The sequence below is a fragment of the Culicoides brevitarsis genome, chromosome 1, assembly GCF_036172545.1.
Source record: "Culicoides brevitarsis isolate CSIRO-B50_1 chromosome 1, AGI_CSIRO_Cbre_v1, whole genome shotgun sequence".
NCBI classification, from domain to species: Eukaryota; Metazoa; Arthropoda; class Insecta; order Diptera; family Ceratopogonidae; genus Culicoides; species Culicoides brevitarsis.
Genome location: NC_087085.1, coordinates 39711293 through 39736191, shown reverse-complemented (window position 1 = coordinate 39736191; position 24899 = coordinate 39711293). Strand labels below are relative to the sequence as shown.

The 24899-nt window shown below is 23.5% G+C and overlaps 4 protein-coding genes across 8 annotated transcripts; 1 reads left to right on the top strand and 3 right to left on the bottom strand.

Annotated features, from left to right (window-relative positions):
* Positions 1-1731: 1731 nt before the first annotated feature.
* Positions 1732-2760, bottom strand: LOC134837824 (beta-1,3-galactosyltransferase 5-like). Its single transcript, XM_063853213.1, has 2 exons — positions 2744-2760; positions 1732-2689 (listed from the first exon to the last, which is right to left on the bottom strand). Exons 1-2 carry the CDS (start codon positions 2758-2760, stop codon positions 1732-1734), a joined length of 975 nt encoding a protein of 324 aa, XP_063709283.1.
* Positions 2761-3978: 1218 nt separating this feature from the next.
* Positions 3979-18733, bottom strand: LOC134837646 (hepatocyte nuclear factor 4-gamma). 4 transcript variants are annotated; one of them, XM_063853031.1, is made up of 7 exons: positions 12053-12717; positions 9863-10316; positions 7216-7477; positions 6680-6774; positions 6095-6622; positions 5747-5983; positions 3979-5055 (listed from the first exon to the last, which is right to left on the bottom strand). In XM_063853031.1, exons 2-7 carry the CDS (start codon positions 9978-9980, stop codon positions 4460-4462), a joined length of 1836 nt encoding a protein of 611 aa, XP_063709101.1. In that variant the 5' UTR covers positions 9981-10316; positions 12053-12717; the 3' UTR covers positions 3979-4459. The 4 variants fall into 4 exon arrangements, with proteins under 4 accessions (XP_063709101.1, XP_063709109.1, XP_063709116.1 ...); XM_063853039.1 differs by having other exon boundaries at positions 12081-12717; XM_063853046.1 differs by having other exon boundaries at positions 12119-12147.
* Positions 18734-19705: 972 nt separating this feature from the next.
* Positions 19706-20999, top strand: LOC134836911 (cilia- and flagella-associated protein 20). The gene is made up of 3 exons (XM_063852190.1): positions 19706-20006; positions 20061-20138; positions 20481-20999. Exons 1-3 carry the CDS (start codon positions 19809-19811, stop codon positions 20814-20816), a joined length of 612 nt encoding a protein of 203 aa, XP_063708260.1. The 5' UTR covers positions 19706-19808; the 3' UTR covers positions 20817-20999.
* Positions 21000-21740: 741 nt separating this feature from the next.
* Positions 21741-24486, bottom strand: LOC134835495 (elongation factor 1-delta-like). 2 transcript variants are annotated; one of them, XM_063850376.1, is made up of 4 exons: positions 24430-24486; positions 24078-24183; positions 22656-22730; positions 21741-22496 (listed from the first exon to the last, which is right to left on the bottom strand). In XM_063850376.1, the coding sequence occupies exons 2-4, from the start codon at positions 24165-24167 to the stop codon at positions 21888-21890; spliced, it is 774 nt and encodes a 257-aa protein (XP_063706446.1). In that variant the 5' UTR covers positions 24168-24183; positions 24430-24486; the 3' UTR covers positions 21741-21887. The 2 variants fall into 2 exon arrangements, with proteins under 2 accessions (XP_063706446.1, XP_063706454.1); XM_063850384.1 differs by lacking the exon at positions 22656-22730.
* Between the last annotated feature and the right edge of the window lie 413 nt (positions 24487-24899).

Here is a 24899-nt window from a genome sequence, read left to right as displayed (position 1 = left end):
GCATTAAATGAACATATCGCACAGTTAGGGCGCCAGGTGTTTGAATCTGGTTCTGGTCGTTAAGCATTAAAAAATGCATTTAAAGAGGGTTGTAAATTCTCTCGTTATGAATTTCGTTACTAACGATAAAAAGTCGTTAATAAACAACTTTAATGAATGAATTGAAATTTTAACTCATCAAGAACCTTCATGACCCAAAATATAATTTTTTTAATTGTTCCAAATTTCTAATTAATCGCGAAGATGCGTGAATAAATAGATCACGCGTGTAAGTAAATTAATGACCTTGGCCAAACAATCAACATGTGTGATTATTAACAAAAAAAAAAGTTCTAGACAGTGAAAATGTTTGAAATATATCATCAACTATTTAATTTGTTTAAAAATAACTTTTTGTCAAAAAATGTGTTTTTTTCAAATTATTACAAAAGAAAATGACAGAATACAAAGAAACTGTTAATGAAAAATTTTGTGCGTGAGATTTTGCGTTTACCGTTCGCAGGGGTGATTTATAATTAGATTTTATGAGAACGAGTTTTATCAAAATTTATTGTCATAGTGATCGAAAAATAATTGAATTATAATTCAAGATCAAATAAAAGGGCATGAACTTATCAAATTCAATCAAGAAAATTTGTTGAATGGACCCTTCTACGAGTTTTTGGTAATTTTTGTCAATGTTGTCTTATTATCAATTATAGAAAATTAGTTGTAATAAAAATTTTTGTCCCTTATTGGACCTTCTGTTGATTTTTTCAAATAATAATTTAATGGTTTTATTAAAGAGTTAATTTTATTTTTATAATGGCTTTAACGTCAACAATTTAAGTATTTATTAAAATAATATTAAGCATTAAAGGTTTACATTAAATATTATCTTCAAAGTAGGAATTGATAGAATGAGAAGGTAAAAATATTATGGAAAATTCCTCATAAAATTTTTGTGTTTAGTGTCTTTAATTCTTGAATTTTATCATAAATTGTTGGTAACATTGGATACGTTAATATGATAACTTAAAAATTTATTGTTGAATTTATCTATTGAGAATTAAATCTTAATTTTTTTAAACAAATTATAGAGAAAATTATTGGATTGATAATTTTTTAAATATTTTTCTCAACTATAAATTAAATAATTTTTTTAATTAAAATAAATAATTTTTTTTAAATCAAAATAAATAAAAAAATTAAATTAAATTAAAGTTATATTAAGGTTTTTTTTTAAATTTTTCAACAAAAAAAAATTATTTTTAATATTTTAAAAAAAGTTTAAAGAGATTCGTAAAGCAAAATTTAAGTTATTTCGTTACATTTTTTTTTTGATTTTGAGTTTTAATTTACATTATTGTATTAAACATGTAGAATGTTAAAATATATCATGAAATAATTCTTCTTATTAAGTATTCCAAAGCGCACATCACTTGCGATATGTTTGTCATTATTAGCATGCAAACATTGTAAAAGATATGAATAATTAAAAAATATTTTCCAAAGCAAATAAATTAATTGTTTGAAGTAATTAATTTCATTAGAATTCATTAGAATGATTCTTAACGGGTCAAACAATGTCGTCTCAGTTTACAATAATAATTTTTATTATTTTTGTGAAAAACAAATTTCAAAGAAAAAACTTTATTGATAGATCTGACATCATTTTTATGGGATTAACTTAGAAGAGAACAGGTAGAGTCATTGTTTTTTTTTAAAGAAGAATTTTTTTCTCGAGTCAAATTATGCAATGTTGTATCGTTGGTTCAAAATCTGAATTTTCTTCCAATATTCATCAGTAATTTCAATATTGTACGGTCCAATGAAGAAATTCTTAATCTTCTGATTTCGATCTATTTTCTTAACATCATCCAATTTGTTATTCCAAACGATGCCATAATGAGTTATACTGATTTTCGTTCGATTTCTCGCTAATCCCGTCACAAAGACGTCATCCATGAACAAATATTTGACGAATTTTATTTCGTTAAGGAGCACTTTTACAGTATGCGGAGCATAAAAGATCGCAGATCCGGAACAAAAATTCGGATAATAAAATCCCGGCACATCGTTCTTCGACACATACCACTTTGAGTTATTATTCCTATCGATTAACGGTTTAGCCCATTCTTTGCAGAAAATAAAATCTCCATCTTCATTTTCAAGAGCTTGCCAAAAATTTGTCTTTGTTGATGTTAAAATGTACGGCAAGTTTACTAACACATCGTCATCTACTTTTAACAACAACTTGGCGTTACTGCAAAAATTTTCAAACCATTTGAGGGCCATTACGTGCTTGTAAGTCATATTGTGATAATGATCGATAAAGTTTCCTTGCACCAAATCTTCAAAAATTCCATTTTCCAGAATTAATTCGGCTTGCTCAACTTTCGTATGGACCATTCCAAGGAGAAATAAAATTCGATATTTGCCAAATTTGCTATTTTCCGTGTAATTTCCCCACGTATGACGAATGGCTTGACGTTTTAAGAAATTTTTGGGTGCTGTATGAACCAAAACTAACAAGTCCAAGGGATCTGCTGAGCATTCTGGTTGTTGAATCAAAAATTCAAAATTCGTGATGTTTAAGAGATCCGTAAAAGATGCTTGTGGAGTCGTTTCAAAAACATAAAAAACATTTTTTTTGAATAAAATCACAATTATTGTCAGATATAAAGCCACCGATAACCATACTTTGTGCCTGTAATGAAAGTAAAAAAAAATTAATGAACTTTTGAAAATTTGAAAAAATTACCAAATTAGAATTTTCATGACAGCTCGTTTTCTTTTTTATGACTTTCTCCAAAAAAGTTCAGTAAATTACTGTAACTTTAAAATTTTTTTTCCTTGGTCGCGAAATATTTTTGCAAGTTCAAGTTTGTTTCTGTTTACACGACTTTTTTCAAAACAAATAAAAATTAAAGCTCTCAAAAGAGAGGAATGTCTAGACATTTTTTTTTAAATACAATTGCATAATTTTAGGAATTTTTTTTTCTTCAAAAGTCTTAAATATTTTTTTTTTTAATTTTTTTCATGTTTAATCATTTTTTTTATTTGAATAACGACAAAACTAACGCATTTGAGGAATAATTTAAATTTTTCATTGGGAAAAAATTCAAAAATTGATGGTTGAAAAAGACCGTTAATTTTTTTATACTTTTTTTTACAAGGAATTTTAAGAATAAAAATATTTATTTTTTTTACTAAAATTGAGTCAATTTCGAAATTTTTTTTTATTAATTTTCTGAATGTTTCTTTTATCGGTTATAGAATTATTAAATTAATTTAAAAAATATGTAACTGAAATTTTATTTTTTTTTTTCATATATAAAAATTTTTTCAATATATTCAGTAGCAATTTTACTGAAAAATTATTTTTTTTTAAATTCAAAAAATTTTATAAAAATTTATAACTTTATAATTTAAGTCCAAATATTTTATTAATATAATTAATATTTTAAAATATTAAAAAAAAATAAAATAAAATATTAAATAAAATTATTAATTAAAAATATTATTAATCAAAAATTTTTTAATATATTAAAAAAAATATTTTTAAAAATTATTCAATAAAAAGAATGCGTTATTTTTAAAATATTTTTATCATAATGGAATTTTAATTTTGATGACCAATTTTTAAAAATTTTTTATAATCATTAAAAAGTTTACAATTATGTGCCTTTTTGGTGAAATTTGACAAAATTTTAAGATTTTTTTTTTTATTTTTTATACAAAATTTGACAAATAGAAAATTAACTTTTTTTAAATTATAATAAAAATAAAATAAAAATAAATTAAATTAAATTAAAATTTATTTGAAAAATTATTTTTTATTTATAAAAGTAAAAACTTACAACTTTTCATCAGTATTTCTGAAAAAAAAAATTATTTTTCATTTAAATTTTACTTATAGAAACACCTTTTGTTCATTGATTAATCAATTATAATGCACTTTATTGAATTATTATTATTATTTTTTTTTTGCTTAATTTCGTTGCTCTCATATAAACCTTAACCATTAATATTTGTATCTTCTTTCTTTTAGTATAAAATGTTTTATCAAATAAAAAATCTTTAACAATACTCACTAATTAATTAAAATTTACCACTTTTTTCAACATTTGTAACAACTTTTTAATATTTTTCTCATTTTTTTTAATAACTACTAACTAGGGGAAGTTATTTATCTCAAAAATATTTTTTTTCGACTTACAAACTAGTCAAAACTTTAGACTTTTTGTTGAGCATTGTATTCGGGTTGGGAAGAAAACTTAATTTTTAAAAAGTCCGTCACTTTTTAGGCCACATTTTGTTCATTTAAAAAAAAAATCCCTCACCAAATTACATTTTTTTCTTGTTTTTTGAAATAAACAAAAGACAAAAAATTGATTAAATCACACTTTCGTTCCTGACTTCCAACCCAATTTTTTTTTCTTGACAAGATAATATCACCTGATTTATAAAAAAAATATTAAAACCCATTATCCGGTTCGCATTTTAGCTCCATTTTGAAATCCGCTTCATTCCCATTCATGCCCTGTTGCAATTGAATCAAGTTCTGCTGATGCATGCTTCGTGTGATTTTCCGTGGATACGTCATCGGTCCGTTATTTTGCACCATAGCGACTGAATTCAGCATGGGATCTGCTCCCGTAAGGCCTTGTTGTTGTTGCATCGTTTGATGTTGATATCGCGTGCCATAAAGATCCATCGAGTCATCGACGAAATTTTGATTGCTGTCTTTGCCGTTCGAGTGCACTTTGTAGGATTGTTGTAAATTTTGCTGATCTGACGCGAATTGGTTGTGAGATTGACTTCGATGCCCATTTTGTTGCATATGCATGTCGTTCGATGTGCTGCTGACGGAATTTGTGAAGGTCGAGGAAGGCATGATAAGTTGATCTTGGGTATCCATGGGCGCTTGTTCAGGCATCATCGGTTGTTGTTGTTGGTGATTTTGCACCGTTACGGGAGTGAGGGAGTCTACGGGGGAATTTGGCAAGGGCTGATCCATCGAAAGAGGCGGCGGCGATGCTGGTAATGTGCTTGAAGAGTCGATTGTGTCGCCTGAAAAATATTTTTTGAATGAAAATTTAGTAAAGTTTTGAAATTAATTTAATTAAATTATTATTTTTTTTAAAATAAATTTAATTTAATTATTTAAGTAATATTAAATTCAAATAAATATTAAATAAAAAATTTATTTAATAAATAAAAAAAATAAATGTAATTATTTGTCGGAAATTATTTTATTAAATATTTATAATTAACTACGGTTTTTTTTATTTTTTTATCTGAATTTTCATTTAGTTTAATTAATAAAAATAATTTAAAAAAATTTTTTTAAATAAAAAAAATTAAAAAACTTTTTTGACTTATTTTTTTTGTCTAAATTAAAATTTGTTAATTAATTAATTTTAATTATTTAAAATTATTTTCTATTAAATTCATTTTTCTATTAATTTCGTATAATAAATTAGGTATTAATTTTAAAAATAAAATTTTTAAATAAATTAAATTCATTAAATAAATAAATTTAAATTTAATTTAAAAAAATTAATTAAATTCATTAAATTAAAATTCAAAAATATTTTAAAAAATTTTAATTTTTGTTAAAAAATTTTTTTTCGTGAAAATTTTAAATTATCACATAATTAGGTATTTAAAATTTTTCTTCCTGAATTTTCAGATAAAGTTACGGAGAATTAACAAAACCTTAAAAAATTAAATTTAATGGCTTAAAAAATAATTTTCTTACCTCCTAAGAGCATTTCTTGCAATAAATTGTCAATGTGAGCGACTCCATAAATTTTCGCCAACTCAATTTGTTGAATCATTTGCCACGTAATTGACTGTAGAACCGGCAAAAGTAACAAAATCTCTCCAAATCGACCACGAGAGTCGTATAATTTGTCGGAAATGTAGTCCTCTAGATTGTTTAAGATCTGATGTCTCAGCGCACGGATCTTATCGGGCTCGTTTAAGCCTTTCGCATCTAAAAAAAAATTAAAAATAAATTAATTTTGAAGAATTTTTAGTTAAAATATTAAAATTTACCGTCAAAAAAATGTTAATTAAAAAAAAAATCAAAATTTAAATTTCTTACTTGGATCAAAAAACACCAACGCCTTAATGCAAGCCATTTCGGACTCATCCAGCGCATATTCCTTCATCGTGCTGACCAATTCCTCCAATATTCGAGCCCCGATCTGCGAAATATTTGGCGACGCCCGATGATCGTGAGCATTTTTCGTGATAATACAATTATTTCCGAGCAACAGGATGTCCTTTAAATGCATCGAACGCCTCGAGACGCCCAACAGCAAGTTCTCGCCGGCATGCGCTCGTAACAAGGCAACTTGATCGTCGAGTTTGAGTTCGGCAAACGGCGGAATGGATTTTGCCCATTCAACCATCATTAGCAACTGTTGTTTCATCGATTCGCAAACGTCGTTGATGCCGGCGAATTTTTTGTTGGTCAAATCGTGATCGGAGGAATCATCGAGCACCGCGCCGAGATTTCGACTGTGAACTTCTGCTTGCAGGAGAAATTTCACGGATAACCCGTTGGATTTTGTGTTGTCTTCTGTGCTTGGGCGACGACAACTGATGCGATCGCGCTCGTTTTGAACAGCTAAAAATTGAGATTTTTGGTGAAAAATTGAATTGAGAGGCAAAAATTAAGAATTACCTTCTTTTTTCATGCCTGCTTTGAAACACTTCCTCAGTCGACAGTAGCGACATTGATTTCTTTTGTCTTTATCCACGACACAATTTCTTGAAAATCTGAAAAAAATTAAAAATTATTAATTTTAATGTTAAAAAAATTTTTTTAATAGTTTAATTAAAAAATAAAATAAAATAATTAATTAATTAAAATTATTTTTTTTAATTAATTAATTTATATTTATCAATTTTTAAATTAAATTAAATTTTATTAATTTATATTTTTATTATTAAAATTATTAATTTTAATTAAATTTAATTATTTTAATTAATTTTTAATTTTTTTGAATTAATTTTTATTTATTTTTTTAAAAAATTAATTAATTAAATTAATTAAAAAATAATTAATTATTTATTTTTTTTTTATTTTAATTTTAAAAAATAAAATTAATTTTATAATTTTAAATTTAATTGTTACCTCTAGCCTTTTAGTAAGCAATTTCAAAGAAAAAACGAATTATAATAATTAAAATCAACCAAAAATTGAAAAATTCTACTAACCTACAAGTGTACGTATGATTTTTTCGCACGGATCTACGGAAAAATCCTTTGCATCCGTCACAACTTGACGCCCCATAATGCTTTCCCGTCGCCCGATCTCCGCAAATTGCGCAATAATTGCTCGTCATACTGCTGGCGCCGATGCCATTGCTGCTTGTTCCGCTGCTGTTAGCTGCCTGATGTTCCGGAGATTGCAATAAATGTGTGGGATTCGGACTGATGCATGATTCGTTCGAGGAATGTGTTTGTGCTACCTCATTATCTGCAACGAAAAAATTGGAAGAAATGAGATAAAAATGAGGAAATTATTTACGTTGAAACATTTCGCATAAATAATGAAGGAAAACATTCTCGTCATTTTGCATTCTTATCAACATCGCAACATGCATAAAAGTGACTCACAGAGAGATTTATTTGTGATAGAGCATGTTCTAACATTTCATTTCACTTTTTTTTTTTGCAATAGAAGTGACTCATTTTTTGTGCGATTATCTTTGTGCAAAAAAATATAAAGTGTCGAATGGAAGTCTGGCTTGATATTTGATCGTCTTTGTTGCGGTTGATTCAACGTTTGATGAATCAATTTATTTATTTTTTGATAAGAATTAGGTTTGACGATAGTTTTTAAAAATTTAATTTTAAAATCATTTTTTCTAAAAAAAAATTAATTAAAATTATTTTCTAAAAAAATTAATTTAATCTCTAATATGTTTGAATAATTATTTTTTTAAAAAAATTTTTTTTAAAAATTTTTTTTTTTGAAAAATAATAATTTTTTTTTTCTGAAATATAAAAAATTAATTTAATAATAAAAAATCATAATTTTTTTTTTTTTGCATTAACGAAATTTGTAAAAAATTTATTTAATAAATATTTCTGTTTAAAAAAAATATATAAATTTAATTTAAATTCAATTTTAAATAATAAATTTAAAAATAATAATTTTTTTTATTAAATAATAAAAATATATAAAAAATAATAAAAAAAAAAATTAATAAATGTTATGTTGTTATTAAAATTTAAAATTTAATAATAAAAAAATTAAAAAGTAAATATTTTTTTATATTCTTCTTTTTCTTTTATTCTATTAAGTTAAGTATTTTTTTTTTTTGGGCGGAATGAAATGCGAAAAAATCAACCCCTTAAAATATGCAATGAAAATTATTTATTTTTTATGTTCTTTTGAGCTATGCAATGAAGCTTACATATGATTTTTTCAATTTTCTAAAGATCTAAAATTATTTTTTTCAATTTTTCAGCACAAAAATCATCAGATAGCTTTAAAATAATGGAAAATAAATAATTTTTAAAATAAAATGGTAAATAAAATTTGAAAAAATTGAAAAATTGAATAATAATTTGAATTATAAAATTTTTATTTTTTAAGAACTGAAAACTTGTTATCTTTTCAAAGAAAAATCAAAAATTAAAAAAGTTTTTTTTTGAATCAATCCCATAAGATTTATTTGAACTTCGAAACTATTGTTTTGAGCTTTAGAAATTATTAAAAAAAATTTACATATATTTAAAAAATATTTCTTTATTTCTTTATAAAAATTTATAATTTTATTTTAAAAAAATTAAAAAAAAATTTAAATAAAATTAATAAAAAAATTAAGTTTAATTTTTGATTAGATTCATTAATTTTATTGAACAAAATTTACATTTTAGTATTTTTGAACATTTTTTACTAAATAATTAAATAATACAAGTTTAGCTTTAAATTTAATTATTACTTTTAGAGGTTACTGACTTATTAATGCATCTCAAGGTTTCATGTTCATTCTTCTTTTTTTAAGTCTAGACGACTCATTATCAAAAACTAAACAAAAAAATCTTTTGAAATTATACAAAAAAATATTTTCAACAAAATATTAATATTTTTCTGAACGATATCTTTTTTATGTCACACTTGTTCAAATAATTAGGTAATTAAAAATTTTCAAAAAGCTTTTAAAAATCTTATTTTTTTTTATTTTTTTTTTAATTTTTTTTTTAATTTTTTTTTCTCAAAAAATAATTCAAAAAAATTTTGAAAAATAATTAAATTAAAAAATTTAATTATTAATTAATCAATTTTAATTTTAATTAATAATTAATATAAAAATAAAAGTCATAAAATGAAATGACTCACATATCCTGTCATTGTTTTTTTCCACAAATTTTAAGATTTTATGACCATCTCGGAGGTGTGTACTTAAATTTTTAATTTATTTTTGATAAGATTGCGTCTTTTAATAAAAAAAACGAAACAAAGGCTCTTGATAATAAAATATAATTCATATTTTTCATCAACGAAAAATCCACAAACAAATGATAATAACCACGTTATCGCCGAAAAATATTTTTTTTTTAAATTTTGTATCTAATCACGTGCGTTGATGATGAAAAATGCTACAAAAATCACCTCGAAGTATCTAACTCAGAACTAATATCGGAATAATAACTTGAGTTTAATAGATGTTAACGATGATTACTTTAAGTACAAATCACATAAATAACGTAAGTCAATAAAAAAACTTCTAAAAGGTCAACGATTAGAGCAAAAAATTAATTTTTTTTTCTGTTGCGAATGCGATGATTTGCAGGAATCCAGACATTAGTCAGTTTAGAGGACATTGCAAAAATTTTATTGTTGAAAAATTACCTAAGATTTGTTGGAATAATTGGTCATCCATTGACGTGGGTGAGTTCAGGAAGAAGTCTTGATGCACTGGCGAGTCGAGACTCACGTCTAATTCGTTTTTCATGTTAAGAAAGAACATTTTGTCTTTTTTTTTTTTTTTTTTTTATTTAAAATTATTTAAATTTAAAAATTAAAAGCGTGAATCACAGCCTTGTTTCAATTTTTTTAAGTAATTTTTTTTTTTCAATTTTTGTTCATATTAATTAATTTTTTTTTCTGTCTCTTTCCTTTTACTTTTTTTTTTGATAATTTATTTTTTTTTTGTAATTTTAATCAGTATTTCAGTATTTTTATTCACATAAAAACGACACCATAGGAATTAATTAACTTGTTCTTGCTCAACTTCGCGACGAAAGCGGCGACAACGAACGACTACGTTGCGCAGAATATAATAGTTCCATTGAACCACGTTGTTCTAGGTTAACAATAATTAATTTTAAATTTATTTCTTTTATCATATCAGCTATTTATTTATTAATTTATTATTATTATATTATCATCATCAATGTGTGTGCTTAACTTTTTGTTGTCGTGCTGTCTTTGTATTTTATAACGCGTCACTTTTAATTCGATAATCCCGTATCAATAGCACGAATAGTGTTGTCTTAACAATAAGTAAAGTGATAAGACACCTTTTTTCGTGGTCATCTATTGATATGATTCCGATTGTTATTTGTCCCTTTGTTCACTTAAAAATGGAGCAGACTTGTTACTTTCAAGCTTCTTAATTTTTTTTTATGGAGGTAAGATATCGAGTGCTGCAGCTTGAGTTGCTGTTGACGTAAGAACTTGAATAATAAAACTCATTCACGCAAATTCTCTGACTTTGAGCGTCGACCGAACGTTGAATAAAAACATAAACAAATATTAGCAGCAAAAAAATTGCCGACTCTCAGTTCAGTGTGAAGTTTTTTTTTTATTTTGTCGACGAGATCTGTGTAAACAGAGAGAAGAATGAGAGAGGGAGAGATAGCAAAAATTAAAAAAAAAACAAAAACCGGATGGCAAAATGACATATAAAAAATGTAAAAAGTACAGTTTTGTGTTTATGATTATTGGAAAATTTAAATTTTTAATCAAAAAATATCTGGTTTAGGTAGAAATTTTGTTTTGCAATTTTTTAAATTAAGTTAAAATTTTTAAAATATTTTTTAACATTAATTTTTAATATTATTTTATTTAAAAAAATTAAAAATTTTAAATTATTTTATTTTTTTAATATTATTTAAATAAATTTTAAAAAAATTATTTAATAATTTAATTAAAATTAATATTATTTTATTTTAATAAATTTAAATTTAATAATTTATAAAAAAAAATTAATTAAATTAATTTTCATTGATTTTTAAAAATTTATTTTATTTAATAAATAAATAATAAAAATTAAATATTAAAAAAATAAAAATATAACAAAAATTTAATTTTTATTCATAATACCTCAAGAGAATTTTTTTTTATATTTAAAAAATTCAAAATAAATAAAAAATTATTAAATTTTTTTAAGCTCAATAAATAATATTGACAGTTATAAATATGACAACTGCTATAATTTGCAAAAAAAAAAATCTATTTTTAAATTGATTGTTCAACGCTTAAAAATTAAACACGTTTAAAAAATGTGATTTTATTGAAAATAAATGTCAAAACATTATTTGGTTATTTTTATATATTTTTTTTAAATGAAAAATACAAAAAATATTTTTAATAATTTTTTCAATATAGAAATAAATTAAAATCCTTCCATTTAATATTTTTTAATTTAATAATATTTTTAATTTTAATTAATTTAATTATTAATTTTAATTAATAAAAAAATAAAAATTAAATAATAAAAATTAAATTAATTTATTTTTTTTTTATTTTTAAAAATTTATTTAAAAATATAACATTCAATTTAAATTTTAAAAAAATTGACAAAATAATTCAAATTTATTATTATTTTGTCACAAAAATCCACACGCGAATGACCTCAGCAAAAAATCAAATATCATTATGACCAAACAAAAATTCACTTAACATGAACTTAATTACAAATAATAATAAGGGACATCAAAAAAATGCTAATATTCAAAAAAAAAAAAAAAAATATTGATGATAGACGATAATAATAATAATAATAATATTTTAATAAATAAACAATTTTTTTTTTACTTTTTTTTATGAATAAGTTTGAATTGACTTCGTTTCAATTGAATTTAATTATTTTTTTTTCTTTACTTCAGTTTTTCACTTTTTTGTTGTTAATGTAATATCTTGTATTACATAAAATCTCGTCTCAATCCACATAACAAAGTTATTAAAGTTATACAGTACAATTATATATCATTAACTCCGTGTATTATTTATTAACAATGATAATTAAAATTTTCCGATAAACTCCATCATTAACTTTTTTTCTGCTACTTTAAATATTTTTTTTTATTTGTGTGGGTTTTTTTATTTATTTTTTTAAATGTATAAGTATCAATCACACAAGTAGCGTTTTTTTTTGTATTAAAAATTTATTTCTTTATTTATAAATAATTAATTACACCTTTATCGAATGAGTGTCTTTGCTTCACTAAAGCTTTAAATTGACGCCAAGTGAGTCTTATAATTGTTGTATAATAATATACGCGAGAGTATGACCCTCTCACGCCGGGTTGTTGTTGTTGTAATATTATTTATTTATATTTAAACGTGTGCTGCTATTGTTTCAAATGCGAGAAAAAGCTCGCACGACACGGACACTGATGATTATTTGCAATCATGAGCAATCTCGAGCTATTATATTGCAATTGACCGAGTAACCGAGGAGACGATTCGCCGAGATGTCTTCACTGTTTTAGCATGAATGATTGACTGATTTTATATTGGAAGTTATTTAGTTTTGTACGACTTCTCTCTTTTTATTTTTTTTTTCGTACAACAAAACAACTACATGCATAAATATTCAACTTTGCGTGCTATCATCAAGTCAAAACAAAACTATACCTACGGCGACACAGGAGTTTCTGTTATCACACATATACACGGAATTTTTATTTTTTCGTGTGTTTCTATGTTGAAACGTCGTACGGGGGCAAGTAGAAATGTGTGTGGACATTATTTAACTTAAATATATATTTTTATACATATTAATAAAAATCTTTTTTTTTTTTTGAAAGTGTAAGGAAAAGAAACTTGAAGTGAATAAATGTGCGTGAACATGAGGTGTGCGTTACTTCTAGATAGTTGTTCACTAAATTATACAGAAAATGAATAAATTTGTGTAAAAATATAAGAAATTATTTTTTTTTTTTTAGATACGAATTAAAATTTTTTATCAGTTAATATATTTTTTTTTAAATTATAAAAATTTAAATATTTAAAAATTTTTGCTATTTTTGCAAAAAAAGAAGAGCATCAAATTTTGTGTAGGCATGAAGTTCAGTAGATAAAGCACAGGTAGATAAACAAATATCTAGACAAGTTTGCCTCATTCGAAATTTCTTTCGTTTTCTGCATTGATTAGTTTTTGATGCGAATTTAGGTTTTTTGATATTTCTCGATAACCGATAGTGAATATTCTACATATTTATAAATTTTTATTAAAAGAATTAAAGTTGCAGTTTTGCGAGATGTTTCGTCGGTGGTCCCTTTCAATCAAACTTTTGCTGCATCATCGTGTTGATATGAACTAAATATTTAAATGAATGTATTAGGAGCTCGTGAAGTGTGTCTGTGTGAGATAATATTTCGTTACAAAAATTTTGTTATCGAATTTTGAAGTTTTTTTGAATTTTTTTTACTTTAAGGTTATTTTTTAGATTTATTTTAAAAATATTAAAGATCTTATGGAATTTTTTTAAGTTTTTTTTATTAAAAAATTCAATTTTCTTCTTATTTTTATTCTTTGTGCTTTATTAATTTTTTATTTTTTAATTAAAATTTTAACGAATTTCTAAAAAATTTTTTTAGTATAAAATATTTGGAGTGTTCATTAATTTTTTCCTTGAGTAATTGAAATCTTAAATTTTAATTAAATAAGTGAATTTAAAAAACTTAGAATAAATTAAAAAAAAAAATCAACTTAAATTTTAAAAAAATATTTTAAAAATTAAATTTTTAATTCTATTTAATTAAATTAAATATTTTTTTATTAACTAAGAGATAATAAAATATTTAAAAAATTTATTTTTTTTTTATTTTTATTGAAATTAAAAAATAGTTAAAAAAAATTGAAATAAATTTTAAATCAAATTAAATTTAAATAAAATAAAAAATAATTTAAAGAATAAATAATTTTAAATTATTTTTTTTAAATAATTATAAAATAATTTTTAATAAAAAATTAAATTGTAATTTAGTAACTTTTTAATATTATTAATTTTTAAATTTTTTATTGAAATTGAAAAATTAATTAAATAAAAATTAAAATTTAATTTGATTAAATTTTTTGAAAAATTTTAATTTAATTTCAATTAATTATTTTTTAATTTAAAATTTAAAAATAATTTTGATAAATTTAAAAAATCTACCATTTCCATATTTTTCAAAAGTTCAAAAAACTCATTTTAAATTAATTTCCTAAATTTAACCGGTAATCACTTTACTAATCTTCGTTATATTTTTTTATTTTAAATTTGTCAACATTTCAAAAATAAATTAACACTTCCTGAATCAAATGAAAAAAAAATTCAAATCAAAACAAAACTTTTTCGCATTATTGATATGAAACCATGCACTGCGCGTACAAAAATTCCATGATTAATCAAGAATACATTACAATAAAATATTATCAGTATGAGACATTCATTGAACTGTCGCAGCATCACCCAGATTCCCATCTGTTTTGTAAAAAATTTCTAGTTCAAAGTTATACGAGATGACTTTTTAAAGCGGCGGCGTCTGGATTTGTACAAAAAATTTACGTTAATTAGAACTTTATAGAAAATCTTTGTTTTTATTTATTTATTTGCTAGTTTTTATTTATTTACTGATTTGTGTTGCTGCCAAACACTCTAATTATTATTTATTATTTACATTTTCCATTCCGGCTTTGCTCGATTTTTTTTTTGTTTGTGATTATTTACAAATATATTTCTTTACTTGCCCCTTAGAGTTCAGACAATTTTGATAACCCAAGCAGCTTTTGTATATTGTTCATGTAAAAAAATTTCTTTCATACAAAATAAATATAAATAAATAAATTCTTTTTTTCGTATTCGTAAAATTATTTCTCGATTAAAATTTTTTCGGTATTTCCTGACTTTCTTCATTATTTTTATTGTTGTTATTATTTTTGTTTATTAATTTATACAAAAATTTTATACCGTGCGTTTACTAAATTTTCCTTTAATTTTTTTTCTATTTTTTTTTAAATTATTTTTTCTTGTATTTGAAATTACAATAATTTCAATAATTACAATAATTAAAATAATTTTTTTAGCATTTTTATTTTAATTTTTTCGAATTTATAATAAAATTTTATTTATTTATTTTTTTTTTATTTAAAAAATTAAAAAATTAATAAATAAATAAAATTTAAAAAAATTGAAAAATTAAAAAAAATGCTTAAAAGTGTGACTTAAAATTAATTAAAAATTAAAAAAATTAAAAAATTAATTTTAAAAAATTAAATTTAAATAAATTAAATAATTAAAAATTAATTTATTTTGTTAATTATTAATTTAAAAAAAAAATTTATTTTAAAAATAAATTTAAATTTATTTTTTAAAATTTATTTAATTGAAAAAAAAATAATTTTATTTTAAAAATAAATTAAAAATTTAATTAAAATCAATTAATTAAAAAATAATAAAAAAAAAGTAGTGAAAAAATTAAATGAACCCACGGTATAATTATTTGTAGATAGAATAATTTAGAATATTTGAAATATGCATGAGTAACACGTGTGTTCAACGTTTTATAAAGCAATTACGATTCATATCGATTTAAATTATGTGAAAATGCAACTTTTGTCATTGATCAATTTATTTATTGAGAAAATCCATAAAATGTCACATTTGATCTAAAAAGAATTAAGGAAAAAAATTGCCGCAATTTTATGGATTTATTTTTACATGGCTTTACAACACGGAAGAGGTTTTATGATGGAATTTATCAAAAAATTATATTTTTTTAACCACGAGGTATTATCAATGAATTTTTATCATTTTTGTTATCATATCAGTTAAAAATTGAATTAATGTCGCGTAATGTTACAGCGCGTGTTATATCACTGGAATTTTTGAATGTCAACAAAAAAATAAAGGTAACTCACCCCAGAATCTTCTATTTTCAGCCATTCGTTCGACAACAAGCAGCAAATTATTCATTTTTAGTTCAAAAATTTATTTATTTATTTTTTCTTTGGTCTGTTGGAGAACAAAAGCTTGTTAATTACGACACAAGCCCACGACAAATGTTTCATTAACGCAAAATATCCATCATTTTTATTATTTTTAATTTTTTTTTATAACAAGTGCGCTTGATTGCACTTTTTTTTAGCAAACATTAGCACATCAATGACCGGCCGGTATTTTTATTTATTTATATTTGAAATTTTTTCTCTGCCAAAAAATGTTTATGTTTACGATTTTTTTCTGTATTATTCGTTCTCTGGCATTTTTTCGCGAATGTGTTCTTACATTATCACGACTGAAATGCGCGCCCTCAATGCTATTTTTGTCATCATTTTCTGCTTTCGATGCAAGAGAATTGAGAAAAAACAATTTTTTTCAGTGATAACAGATTCTGGATTCGTAAATAAATAAATAAAGTACGGAATAAGTGACACTACTGTCACTCTCCGATTTAATTTTAAAATAAAATAAAAATGATGAATAATGTATTCGCGAAAATAATAATAATAATGAGTACCGGTGGTTTTCTTACGTAATATAATAACTGAACGCGTCAATTATTGTTACGAAAAAAAATCATGTTTAATGGTTTGAACGAAGTAAGGAACATTAGACGAAAATTAGAAGAATAGCTTCGTCATTAAGAATTTTTTTTGGAGTGTGATGAGTAAATTAGGCTATTTAGATGCCAAGGTTGAGGAGGTTTTTATGTTTTTATAAAGGACAGTAAAGATTTTTATCGAAAAGGAACATATAAATTATTAAAATGAATGAAAAATCATTTTAAAAAAATAAAAGGTTGAAAGCTAAGGTTGAATTTTAATTCTTAAAATAAAATAAAAATTAAATAATAAAATTAATTAATTAACTCAAAAATAATAAAAATTATTAATTTATTAAAAATTATTAATTAATTTTAAAATTAAATTAAAATAATTAAAAAAAAGTCCCGAATTATTAATTAAATTCTTAAAATAAAAATAGAAAATAAAAAAAATTCAATAAAAAAATTATTTAATCAAAAATTTTTATTTTAAAAAAATATAAAAAAAATATTGAATTAAATATTTCATTTATTTAAATATTTAAAAATATTTTATTAGTTTCTTTCTTTCAATTATTATTTTTCGCTCAAAAATAAATAAATTAATTAACGAATAATTTTCTACCAAAAAATGTTTTTTTTGATTAAAAATTAAATAAAATCGAATTTTATTAAATTATTAATTAATTATTATTATAAAAATATTAGTTTAATTTAATTAATATAAAATTAAATTTTTAATTTATAAAAATTATGAGAATTTTTAATAATTTTTTTATAATTATTTTATTTATTTATTTAAAAAAAAAATTAAATGATTTTTCTTAAATTTTGAATAACAAAATTAATTATTTTAGGTATGTTTTGAAATTTTAAAAAATTATATTGAAATACTCTTCAGAGTTTTTAAATTTCTTGAATTTCTTATAATTTTTAAAAATAATTCTTAAACTTTAAAAATTTATTCAAAGATCACAAAATAAAAAAATTAAATTTTTTTTATCTCATATCCTGAAAAATTAACGTTATATCTTGTCATATCCAAACCAAACTTGGTCTTGTTATCAAAAAAAAAAAAACATCATCTGGTCACCCTAAGTTAAGCTCTTAATTCTCTTAAGTTTTTTTGATAACTTGCCTAAGCACGTAAAGTTTGGACAAAACTTGTGTGTTTTAATTTTTTTCTCTCTCTCCCCATTATTTAGGTAGATATTGTCCAAACATACACACACACACAAGCTCTTCATCGTCTTCTGTTTGTTTGTTCATTTTTTATCATCTTGGCAATCCGTTCGTCAACAAATAAATGCTCACGTCACACCACTAAAAAAAATCTACGTTCAACAAGTGCTTACAATTTTTTTGCTCTTATTTTTTCCTCCGCTGCTACTTTTTTTTGTCGTTTGCTCTACAGTCCGTGATTCAGAGAGCCAATATAATAATAAACATAGGCATATCTCGATTATATCAAATCAAATTAAAAATATCATGTTTGTTAACAACATAGTTTATATTTATACATTATACAATTATTTATACCACATACTACATAACATATTACACAGTCTGTTAGAGAGAGCATTAACAATGTCTACACTTGGGGTATGCAAACTTTTTTTTTCATCGTCTTGTGTTAGTGTTGTTTAAGTTTTGAAGGATTTTTCGGGAATTCTTACCATTTTTCATGATTTTTCGCTGCGTTGATGACAAGTTGCTCCTCTTTGATACGAAATTCCTCCTATTTTATTTATTTATTATTGTTTTGGCTGTTGGTGTGAGTGTGCATGACGACGAAACGATAATTATTTTTTATTATCTTTTGCGTTTAGATAACTTTTCGCGCAAATTTTCTACGAATTTTGACGGATTTGCTTGCACTGAACACTTGTGAGGCGATAACTTTTTTTGACTTGAGACTAGATTTGTGTTTTGCTGAGGATTTCTGCGGATCAAATTGGATACTTTACGAGTTTCACAAAAACAAAGTAGAACCCAGTGTGCAATTTGAATTCTATTTGAAATGTTCATTGGGATTTTTTCATGAATTCGCTTCGGTGTCAGCTCATATTTTTAATTAATTTTATTTTTTGTCAAAAATTAGTTTTTTTTTTTAATTTTAATTCATTTTTTAAGAAAATTTTTAATAATAAATTGTTTTTTCTGTTATTTTAATAATTTTTTAAATTTAATTTTTTTCTATTAAAATTTATTTGAATTTTTATTTAAAACTGAACTATTTAAGTAAAAAATTAAATAAAAAATTTTAATAAATAAAAATTTAAATTAATTTCAAACTTTTAAATAATTTTAATTTTTTCGTTATAAAAATTTTTTTTTAATTTAAAAAATTCATAAAAAAATTAATTCATCAAAAAAAAAATAATTTTTAAAAAATTAAACATTTAATTTTTATTAAAAAAAATATTTTAAAAAATATCTTTTGAAATTGAAAAAAATAATTTTTTTATTAAATTAAATTAAAATTAATTTTGAACTTTAAAATATTATTAAATATAAAAATATTAAAAATAATATTAAACTTAAAATTATTTTTTATTGTGAAAAATCATAAAAAAAATAAAATATAAAAAATTCATAAAAAAATCAATTTATAAAAAATTAAACTTTTTTATTATAAACATTTAATTTTTAAAAAATATTTAAAATAAATTTCAAATAAATCTAATTTTTTTGTTTAAAAATTTAATTACATGTAATTTTCATAATTTTAAAGTAAATTATTTTAAAATTTAATTAAATAAATTTTATTAAATTTCTTGAAAATTTATTATTTTTTTCGAATAAAAATTAATTATTTTATTAAAAAAATTATTTTGAATGATTTTTAATAATTTTTTTTTCTTAATTTTTAAAATTTTAGTTGATACCAGCTCATGTCAAAATCATATTTTACACCGATGCTGCAACTACCAAACAAATATCATACTTCAGACGAGTAAAAACTTCAATTGTTCATCGTCCTCGGCAGAAACAAATTAAATTATCTGTGTTTTAAATATAAAGTTAGCAAAATACCATGTTCAAAAATACCTTTCAGTCGGGTTTCTTGTCGATTTTATACAGCATCGGTAGCAAGCCCCTCCAAATATGGGACAAAAAAGTGCGGAATGGTCATATCAAACGGATTACCGACAACGACATTCAGAGTTTAGTGCTGGAAGTTATTGGCAGCAACGTTTCTACGACATATATAACGTGTCCTGCCGACCCAAAAGTAAGTTTCGAGAATTTTTTCAAAGAAATTTCCTTAAAAATCTTTTTTTTTTAGAAAACCTTGGGCATAAAATTGCCATTCCTTGTGATGATCATAAAAAATCTGAAGAAATATTTTACGTTTGAAGTGCAGGTGAGCAAATATTGTGCGAAAAAATAATTATTTAGCACACATATTCGCAGTGCGGGACGACACGACACAAAAATCGATAATAATTGAGGTGCAGCGGCAAAAAAAAACAACAAAACAGACTTGAAGAATTTTGTTTACATTAGTTACCCGGCTACATATCTACATGTACAAGTACTAACTTTTGCATGGAATAGGTGTCCCTATTTTAAATTTATTAATAAAACAACGTGCCTGCCAGTGTCGTGTCGTCGCGTTAATTCCGAACTTTTCAAACATTCTGGCACACACTCGATAATTTCCCCTTCTAATGTGCTCCAAATTTCGATTTTTTTTTTTTCGCAGGTGCTGGATGACAAAAATGTTCGTCGACGATTCCGGGCGAGCAATTATCAGTCGACGACGCGCGTGAAGCCCTTCATTTGCACGATGCCGATGCGACTTGACGAGGGATGGAACCAAATTCAATTCAATTTGTCGGATTTCACGAGACGTGCCTACGGAACGAATTACGTGGAAACGCTGCGGGTGCAAATTCATGCCAATTGTCGAATACGACGCGTGTATTTTAGCGACAGATTGTATTCGGAAGACGAGTTACCGGCGGAGTTTAAGCTTTTCCTCCCGATTCAGAAGCCGCAATCGACGAAGCAGCAACCGGCGCAACAAGCAGCTTGCTGAACGACGCTTTTTTAGGAATTTCATCGATCATTTTTTCATTAAAACGAAAAAAAAAACAAAAATTACGCACACACGAAGCACGTTTTTCACGCGATTTGTAGGAATTTTCACGAAAAAACACTCACATCGATCATTAGGACAAAAATAATAAATTTAAAAAAAAATCGAAAAAAATTTCTTTTTTGACTTGAACTTCGCTTTTTTTTTAAACTCTTTTAAATTAATTTTTTTAAATTAATAAAAAAAATAATAAATTTAATTGTTTATTTGATTTTTTTTTAAATATTCAAATAATTAAATTTTTAATAAATAAAATAATTTTTTTATAATTTAATTTTTATAAAATTAAAAATAATCAAATTATTTAAATTAAAGAGTAATAACTAATTTAATTTAATAAATAATTAATTTTAATAGAAAATTAAATTTTAAAAAATATTATTTAATTTTTTTGTGCCATTTTTTATGTTTTGCCATAAATAGATGATTTATTACATTCAATTAATTTTTTATGCTTTATTTCTAATTTATTAAATGCATTAAAATTAAAGAAAACATACTCAAAATATAAATTTTTTTAAATTTTTTTATTTATATTTTTTTATTTTTATTTTTTTTTTAATATTTTTTTAATTAGTAAATTTTAATTATTTTATTTAATTATTTTTTTTATTTAAGTAAATTTTTTTCGAATTATTTTATTTTTTTAAACGCAAACTCAGTTCATATTTTGTATGATTATAACGAAAAAATATTTTTTAAAATACTTTTTTGATCAAAAAATTTTAAAATTTTACATTTTAATTTTTTTCCTGAATTTTATATAAAAAATGTGATGAAAAAAGACAAATAATTAAATTGAATTTTTTTAAAGCAAAATTTTCTTACCATCGAACAAAAAAATACAATTAAAAAAAATTTTTTTTTTCTCAGAATATTTTTATTTTGTTAATTTTTTTTTTTTAATTTTAAATCTCTTGACTGCTCTTTCATTACAACAGATACACACTTTTGTTACGTTAAATCAAAGGAAAAAAAATGACGCGTGGAAAAAAAATTAAAAGAGACTTTTTAGATTTTGTTGAATGCGGCAATATCGACAGATTGTACATGGTCTTCGTCTTCTTGGATCTTTTCTTGCAACTCATCGACGGAAACTTTGTCGTCCTCAATGACGCAGCAAATTTGCAACTTGTTGATGCCATAACCGACGGGCACGAGTTTCGCAGCGCCCCAAATCAAGCCATCCATCTCAATCGTGCGCACATTCTTTTCGAGTTCCTTCATGTCAGTTTCGTCGTCCCATGGCTTCACTTCCAAAATGATGCTGGATTTTGCGATCAAAGCGGGTTTCTTTGATTTTTTCTCCGCATATGCCTTCAAGCGTTCCTCACGGATGCGTTCAGCTTCGGCATCATCTTCTTCGTCGGAGCCAAAGAGATCGACATCGTCATCATCGTCGTCTTTCTTGGCGGCGGGAGCAGGCGCTGACTTGGCGGGAGCAGGAGCAGCGGCTGGTTTGCCTCCTTCCAATTTTGAAACGCGAGATGTGAGTCCGAGGACCAAATTTTCCAATTTTTTGATGGTTTCTTTCAATGAGCAGTTTTCCTTTTCGACTGTGGCAAGACGATCCAAGAGCTCTGCGCCGGGAGTTGAAGCTAAAGCAGCAATTCCGTCCATCTGAAATATTTAAAAATTTATTTTATTAAAAAATTTTAATATTTTTTTTTAAATTTTAATCAAAAAATGAACAAAAAACAATGCAGTTAATTTTTTTTTTATTAATATTTTTTAAAAATATGAAAGAAAACAGATTTTATTAATTTATGAGACACTCACACGTTCGAGAGAATCTTTAATGTGTTGACGTGCTTTTGCAATCTCGCTTACAAGAGTACAGCTCCCTACGGCTCCCTAACACCATCAATGAAAATGAATTATTTTTTAGGCAATTTTTTGGAAAAAAATATTTTTTTTTTAAATGAAAGTTGTTAAAAAGTTAAGGTAAAAATTCTAGATCTACGAAATAATAGCGAACGATGGAACGAGAAAAAAATGATGAAAACCAAAAAAAACTGTTCTAACGAAAAAAAATCTAATGAGGACGCTTCAAATGAAACTTGAAGTTTTTTTGTGTTTAAGAATCCACAAAATGAGTAAAAAAAATATTTAAATAATTTCTTCAATTATTTAAAAATTAAAAAAAAAAATAAAAATTAATAAAATATTTTATAAAAAAATTAAATTAAAAAAATTTTAAATTGCAAAATTAATTAATAAAAAAATAATTAAATAAAAATTAATTATTTTTTTTATGAATTTAAATTAATTAAATAATTAATAAAATTTTGAATTCAAAATAAAATTAATAATTAAAAAAAAATTTAAATTTAAAATTAAAAAAATAATTTCAATTCGAAAATTTTTAGATTAAAAATTTCGTATTTTTAAAATTTGTAAAAATAATTTTAATTATTTTTTTTTTGTTTTTAAATTAATTAAAATATTAAAAAATAAATTAATTTTAAATTAAATAAAAAAATATTTTAGAAAAAAATTCTAATTTTGATAAATTTTCAATCAAAAAAATTTTTTGTAAATTATTTCAAAAATTTTGGATAAAAACTTTTGAGTTTCATTTGAAGCCGCCTAAAAAAACGAACTAAAGCAAGCTTCCTAAGATTTCAAGTTAAGTTAACCTTCGATTTCTCAACGTCAGCAACGGCGGACGAAGAATTCTTTTTCTTATCTGCCTTATTTTTCTTTTCCTTAATCTCTTTCATTTGGCAAGTCGTGGAGTCAACAAGCTTGTTAGTATCCTGATGCTGTTGCGTCGCAGCATCCGCAGCTTTTGCCGCTGCCGACTTCTTTTTCTTATCTTTCTTATTTTTCTTTTCTTTCGTTGCTTGCGTCGCAGCGGCAACTTCGGGCGGCGACACACTTTCCTCCATCGCTACCGAAGTCGGCTCCGAATCTACCGTATTTTCCTTACTCAATTGCTTATTTTTCTGATTCTTGTTTTTCTTGCTTTTCGCCTTGCTATTGCTGCTACTGGCACTCGTTGCAGTTGACGAAGTGCTCGTAGTAGTGGTTAGCAGCTTGCGTAAAAATATCACAAAGAGAGATTATACAAGAGGGCATTTTTTTTAAATTTTTTTTTTGTTAGTAAACTACAAGAGAAAAGAGAGACAAAGACGCTACCGGGGAAAAAATTTTTTTTGCTTGTTGCGAAGTGACGACGTTTCATTTTGGGAAATTTACCTTTGACTGGCTTTCGTAGAATTTCTTCTCAGCTGCGTTGTAGAGACTCTTGTCAGTCCAGATACGTTCACTTGCGAGTGGGCATGCCATTTTATCACGTCGAGTTCTGCCAAAAAGAGATTTATTTTTTTCATTTGAGAATTAGTTGCGTGTTCAATTTTTTTACACAGAGCTATGGGGAACGTCATGCATTGAATATTGATCCACATGGCAGAAAATTGAAAAGTTTTTTTTGTCTCGAACTAAAATGAGCTTTTTGGAATTTTTGAGATTTTTGCAAAGACGTCGATGTTAGTGATGAGATTTTGATGGTTTGGAGGATTATTTCTGTGAATTTAAGGGATTGTCTTACCTTTTTTAATTTCTAACAAAATTCTCGTACCTTTTGCTGCTGTCAGCTAAATGTCAACTAACTCCCAGTTTGCATCAAATGTCAAAATCCGGCTTTTTAAAAAATAATTTTTAATTTTTTTTATTTTAATTTTTAATTATTAATTTAAAAAAAAATTATTTTAATATTAATTTTAATTATTTAAATTAATTTTTTTAAATTAAATTAATTTTAAATTAATTAAATTATTTTTTTTTATTTATTTACACATCGAACGAACCCATTTTCAGTACATCCCATTGAACATTTTTCGTTTAATTTAATTTTTTTTAATTTAATTTTAATTTTTAAGATATTTAAATTAAATAAAAATTTAAGTAAAAAAAAAAATTAAATTTTTAAATAATTTTTTAAAAAAATATTTTCCTTAATTTTATTAAAAAATTAGAAAAAAATATTTAAAAAATAAAATTAGGCGCTAAATCCAACGT

Coding starts and splice junctions, on each gene's coding strand:
- LOC134837646 (XM_063853031.1), bottom strand. CDS start 9,980: ATGTTCTTTCTTAACATGAAAAACGAATTAGACGTGAGTCTCGACTCG. Junction 7,478..9,862: donor ATTATTCCAACAAATCTTAG/GTAATTTTTCAA, acceptor TTTTCGTTGCAG/ATAATGAGGTAGCACAAACA. Junction 6,623..6,679: donor AGCAGGCATGAAAAAAGAAG/GTAATTCTTAAT, acceptor CTCAATTTTTAG/CTGTTCAAAACGAGCGCGAT.
- LOC134836911 (XM_063852190.1), top strand. CDS start 19,809: ATGTTCAAAAATACCTTTCAGTCGGGTTTCTTGTCGATTTTATACAGC. Junction 20,007..20,060: donor CGTGTCCTGCCGACCCAAAA/GTAAGTTTCGAG, acceptor TTTTTTTTTTAG/AAAACCTTGGGCATAAAATT. Junction 20,139..20,480: donor ATTTTACGTTTGAAGTGCAG/GTGAGCAAATAT, acceptor TTTTTTTCGCAG/GTGCTGGATGACAAAAATGT.
- LOC134835495 (XM_063850376.1), bottom strand. CDS start 24,167: ATGGCATGCCCACTCGCAAGTGAACGTATCTGGACTGACAAGAGTCTC. Junction 22,731..24,077: donor TCTACGAAAGCCAGTCAAAG/GTAAATTTCCCA, acceptor TGATGGTGTTAG/GGAGCCGTAGGGAGCTGTAC. Junction 22,497..22,655: donor TTAAAGATTCTCTCGAACGT/GTGAGTGTCTCA, acceptor TAAATATTTCAG/ATGGACGGAATTGCTGCTTT.